Source organism: Cannabis sativa, chromosome 4 (assembly GCF_029168945.1).
Source record: "Cannabis sativa cultivar Pink pepper isolate KNU-18-1 chromosome 4, ASM2916894v1, whole genome shotgun sequence".
NCBI classification, from domain to species: domain Eukaryota; kingdom Viridiplantae; phylum Streptophyta; class Magnoliopsida; order Rosales; family Cannabaceae; genus Cannabis; species Cannabis sativa.
Window position 1 is genome coordinate 70048160 of NC_083604.1, and position 5699 is coordinate 70053858.

Below are 5699 nucleotides of genomic sequence, written 5' to 3' on the forward strand. Positions count from 1 at the left end.
TTCCGCAAACAAATATCCAAGCTTGAAAAATTAGCCTATTCTATGGGAAACTTACAAAAATACTGAAAATTTGGTTAACTTTTACAAAAATATTATCACACGGAAATTTTTTCAAAAATACTATGTTTTTATAAAACACCGGTAAAATACAAAGCAGAGCAACTCAAAACAACAGTAGAACTCCAGTAAAATACCAGTAAAAACTTAACACAGTATACTGCAGTATGAAACTTATAAAACACAGTAAAAAAGCAAAAAATACCGTCTGGCAGTATTTTTGTAAAAAAATTGCAAAAATTAGTATACCTTGTAAATTTCTCTATTCTATTCACTTCATAATTTCTTGATGGGTGTGACGATATTAAAAATTTATAATTAATATTTAAATAATTTTTTTTTTATTTATTATTAAATTGTGTGAATTGTCATAATTTATTCAAATTTATTAATATTCTATAAGTTTTATTATTAATTTTTTGTTGATATCAAAATATCTATGATATTTATAAATTTATAGTACCGATATTTCCAAATTTTTCATTCTTTGAAAGTTAATCAACAAGTATAAGTTTGCTTCAATATTTTTTTTAATAAATAAGAAAACAAATAACTGAGGTTATTTTAGACAAATGTGACAAATATAAAGTAGATTGATAGTGGGAAGAAGGAAATATTTAAGATATTAAAGCAGTAATGATGTTGGAATAGACGTAGATAACTATTGGTGATGAGGTAAGAGATCTTTTAGTGGTCAAAAGCTCAAAAAGGCAAAGACCAAATCTGTTTGCTTTTGCATCATTGAAAAACATAACCCGAGTAGAGTCTCAGTACTTAAACAGCACCTATCTAAAAAGCTGAATCTAATTATGCATACCGCCATTCCTATAATCCATATTGCAATAATCATATCATAAACTTCAATCTTCAACCCTTTTATACTTTTCCCTCCATTTCTTAAATAGTAAAAAAAAAAAAAATTATACTGTTCTTTTTTTTTTTTGAAGGACGAGATAGGTTTAAAAGGGTAAGTGAAAATTTTGAAGATTTTTTAACACCTCATCTCCATAAGAGAGAGAGAGATTCCCACCTACAATTACCATTAAACCCCACAACTGAAACCTACAAGTAACTCTTGCTTTTTGCCAAGTTTTGTTCACCCAAAGAGAAAATTCCCTTGTGTGAATTAGGAAGATTACAATTCTTAAGTATCTGTCCAAGCAGCAAAAATTGGCATGTGAGGCATGGATAGTGCAGATCTCTGTTGAGTGGTTGGGATCCATGAACTCACATCATTTGCTGGATTAGTAAAGAACTTTGACACAGATGGAGGCACACCGTACAGCAGCCCCGGGAGGCTGCTCTTATCCGGGCTACCTTCCCTTGAGCTGCTTAAACTTGTCACCAATGATGAAGCATTTGACATGTGAGTCCCCATTTTTGCAGAGTCTTCTACCTCGAGCTGGTGAATCATATTCTCTGGGGCAACAACCGAATAAGATTCGCCCTTGTAGCTGTTGTCCATGCTAAGTGGTTTCTGGACAAGTTGATGCTGCTGCTGCTGCGTCGAGGAGGAATGGTATAGTGCCATTTTCCAATCTGATTCGCCTTCGTTGTTTTTTGGGGTTATAGCTTCTTCATTGATGCTACTAGAGGCAGAATTTTGATTTGCAGCCTCAATGGCAGCGCTTCCAACGTCCTTGGTTCGCTTAGCGAGTTCTCCCGCTAAAAGGGTATTACTAGCCATAATCCGATCCACATCATACCTTGTTATGTCAAAGTTAGTTACTGCATTTAATCCTCTAAACTTTATGGCTGCAATGTCATAAGCTTCAGCTGCTTCCTCTTGAGTACCTATTAATGAAGAGATAATTGTAAAAGATATTTAATTTTTAACTTTGGTGAAAATCATAAATTGATTGTAACACATCATTCCAAAGTAAGAATCAAAGTTATATTTTCAGTGTGTATAACGTCTGAAAGAGCAGCTTTAGCAAAAGCTCATTTGACTGACTTATTACAGACCCGTACACAATTTCAAAAGTGTCACAAGCATAACCGAGCCCAAAAAGTTTGAAATGATGCTAACTAAATTCTCTCCTATTATTTTAATAATTTGTTAATAATTATTTTGAAAATGATGATTCTTTAGCCAAGTCTAGATTTTTGCAACAATCGAGTCAAGTCTGAAATTTGAAAATACTCACTGAATGTCCCAAGGTATAGATCTTTGTTACCAGCCACTCTCCCAATCCGAGCTTGCCAACGTCCATGCTGATGATGTCTGTAAACAAAGATTTTAGGGTCATATAATAATTTGTTTTTAGCTAACATAATGTATAAAATAAATGGTGAAAAGCTTAGACAAAGTCAAAATATACCTTGTTACTCCTCTATACATTGAAGCTCCCCTTGAAAACCCACTGCTTTTCCTGGTGAAGAAAGATTTGATAGTAAAGTGACCAAGTATAAAAAGTAAAAAGAAAGATTAAGAAGAAAGAAAAAGAAGAGTGCCATTATCAATAACATAAGAGAAAGAGCTATAGCTACCTTCTTAGATGAGCAACATATTCCTGTCTGGTCATATTTTTCATTTCTTCAAGTTCTTTATGATAATTTTCCAACTGTCAAAACACAAAATTACTAGTTGCATCAGTAAAATAAAAATAAAAAAAGGAAAAGTCAAGAGAGAGAGCACAAAATCCTCACCGGAAAATTGATATGAGTAGAGGGACCCCAATACTTAAGTGCAGCTAAATCATAAGATCTTGCAGCTTTTTCTTCCATATCATATCCTCCTGAGGTAAAAACATCATGAACAATGAGACATATTCATCATAAGAGCATCATGTAAATAAATATAATATATATATATATTAAAGTGGCAACAAGCAACATATGAAAAGGGAAAAAAATAAAAAATAAAAAAAGAGAACCTTACCAAGATAAACTGATGTAGCCAAACAATTGAAGTGGCATCATTGGGTCGAAGCAAGAATGAAGAAACAAGAATAAGAATCAGTTCCTCTTATGACAAGAGACAATAAAAGGACATGCCCTTTTAAACTAATAAAGTGTTCTCTAACCTTGTCTTCCTTTTCTGCTTTGCCCTTCTTTCTTGCAACTGTTGTCCCATAAATGAGCTTCATATCTACCAGTCCATCTATGCCTGATTCATTATTAACCAAAACCCATTAAAGAAGATTCACTAAACAAGAAAAGATAATAATAATAATAATAAATGAAAAAGGACCAACCTTGTGACACCTCTGTATTGAGAGGTTCTCTGGCCAAATGTATCTAAGGACTTCCTATGGACGATTTGCTTTTGATCTACCTTCTCAGGCCCTCTTTTCTTCGTATCAATGGCTACACAATCGGCCACAGGAGGTGATATTTGCTGCTGCTTCTGTGAACCAGTAACACAACTGGATTGGGAGCCAGGACTCATGGACAAGCTCAATGACTGTAAATCACCATAAGCCATTCCATTAATAGAGCCAGACTCACCTCCATTGTCAGCCATGCAACCACCAATCATCTTCTGCTCCAATCCATGGTTACCTGAATAGTTCCTTGAGACCCAGTTCTTCATTTCAGAAATCCCATTATCAGCCATTGTCGGAAGCTGGAGATTACAGTCAGCAGAAGCAGCAGCAGCAGCAATATCATGGCTTCTCAGACCAGAGTAGTATGAATACTGTTGCTGAGCTTGAATTTGCTGGGCTTGATGATCTTGGTGCCTAGAGCTCTGTTGCTGCTGCTGTTGTTGTTGTTGTTGTTGTTGTTGCTGTTGTTGTTGTAGTTGGTTTAGAAAATTTTGGTGGTGGTGGTTGTTGGGCTCCTCGTGTTCTGGGTTTTGATTAAAGAACATACTGTTGTCTAAGCTCAGAGCCATTACTTCTCTGTCATTGCTTTCATAGTGATGAGACCCCATTGTTCCACTTCCAAAGAAGTCTTCAAGTTTTGGAGTAGAAGTTGTGACCATTGTTGCTTAACATTCAGAAAAGAAAAAAAAAGTCAGAAAACCAGAATAAGTGATTCTAAGTGTGAAAGAAAAAAAGGAGCTTTGTTTTGAACAAACCTTGAGGCTGGGACCTGGTTAGAGCTTCCATTATACAAAGTGAACCATCAGACTTAAGTGGCATAACAGATAAAGGAGAATACAAACCATTATTTTCTCCTTCAACTCCGTAGTATAGTCCATAGTTAAGTTGGGGTGAGGAATGGAAATAGCTTGTTGGAGCAGAGGAAGAGGAAGATTGTTGTGTTTGGTTGTTGTGGTGATGGTTATGAGGGTTAGAAGGGGCCTCCATTTTCATATTGGGAGAGAGTGAAAAACCCAACCAGTTATTATTACTACTGTTGTTGTTGTTGTTGTTCTCATCATTATTCATGGACTTCATCTGGCTCTCAAAGGTTGCTCCTTTTTTTTTCTACACTTCAGATGATAATATTCTAGGCAAGTATGTTTCTCGCAAACTCAATCATTGGCAAATTACAAATAACACTAATGATACCGAAAACATTTTTCTATCTTTCTTTTGAGAGCTTTCACTCTTTTCTTTTTTTTCTCTCTCTCCTTGTTTTTGAAACTAAATAACTGGGTCTTCTGTTTGTTTTTTGTTTTGTTTTCCCTTCAGTGTACTCTGATTGGACCAAATCTAACCTCTCATCTAAGCAAATCCAACTCCCTGCAACTGAATCTATATGCTATGCTATGCCCTTCTTTCTCTCTCTCTCTCTCTCCTATTACTCACTTTCTCTCTCTCTGAAAAGATTTCTAAAGAGAGAGAGTGAACAAAGCAAGTCCCTTTAAACTAAACAAAAAGAATGAGTTCCAGCAAGCAATGCTGGGCATCGTTCCCGCATTCCATAGGGATCTGTGTATGAGAAAGACCTCTTCTTTAGCTTTGTTGCCCCCTTTACCCTACGCTCCTCCTTTCCTTTTTCCCTTTTCCTTTTAGACCACTTAAAAACTCCATTAAAGAGAAGATATTTGGTAATTAATATTACACAACAAATGAAAATATATTTATATACATATGTACTACTAAATCCACAGAACTAATTCATTTTGTCACAAGGGTTGTAAAAGAAAAAACTTTAGCTTAATTTGATTTTTGAAAAAATGATTACAAGTATAGCTATATAGCAGTAGTAAAGTAAAGTATAGTGGGTGTCCCCGTATTAATGGACTGTATTTTGGTTTTTAATGGTATCTGAGGGCTCTCTTCAGGGCCTTCAATTCAATAGATTTCACGAGGCAAAGGACAAACTGTCCCTCCAGTCACTTCATAACAGTAGGCAGCTTCTGGTACTATTACTGGACCTACTTTTACTACTATACTATAGGGATCTAACCCAACAATCCAATACTGTATTCACAATTAATACAGGTAAAGTAAACCCAACCCAACTCAACTCAACCCAAACCCATTTCAATATCCAACTCAGCTTCTTCTAAACGGCACCGTTTATAACTGGAAAAAAAAAAAAAAGTCAGTACTAGTATTTGTATTGTGCAGTAGCAGCATGCAATGCAGGCCAGGTGGGTGTTGGGCAAATTTGTCATATTTCTGACTGTCCTTTGCCTTAGCCTCTGTCGTGGGTTGTGTTCATATTAAATAGTTAGACAGTTAGTTAGTGATGCATTCATATTATTGATTAAAAAATAGGATAAATAATAATTGATTATTGAT

General features: G+C 35.2%; 1 protein-coding gene across 2 annotated transcripts; it reads right to left on the minus strand.

Moving 5' to 3' along the window:
• Window positions 1-742: 742 nt before the first annotated feature.
• LOC115712812 (AP2-like ethylene-responsive transcription factor ANT) lies at window positions 743-5492 on the minus strand. Of its 2 annotated transcripts, XM_030641190.2 has the most exons (9): window positions 4082-5492; window positions 3255-3990; window positions 3084-3166; window positions 2939-2947; window positions 2707-2795; window positions 2548-2621; window positions 2379-2429; window positions 2205-2281; window positions 743-1851 (listed from the first exon to the last, which is right to left on the minus strand). In XM_030641190.2, exons 1-9 carry the CDS (start codon window positions 4401-4403, stop codon window positions 1202-1204), a joined length of 2091 nt encoding a protein of 696 aa, XP_030497050.2. In that variant the 5' UTR covers window positions 4404-5492; the 3' UTR covers window positions 743-1201. The 2 variants fall into 2 exon arrangements, with proteins under 2 accessions (XP_030497050.2, XP_060970388.1); XM_061114405.1 differs by lacking the exon at window positions 2939-2947.
• Window positions 5493-5699: the final 207 nt, after the last annotated feature.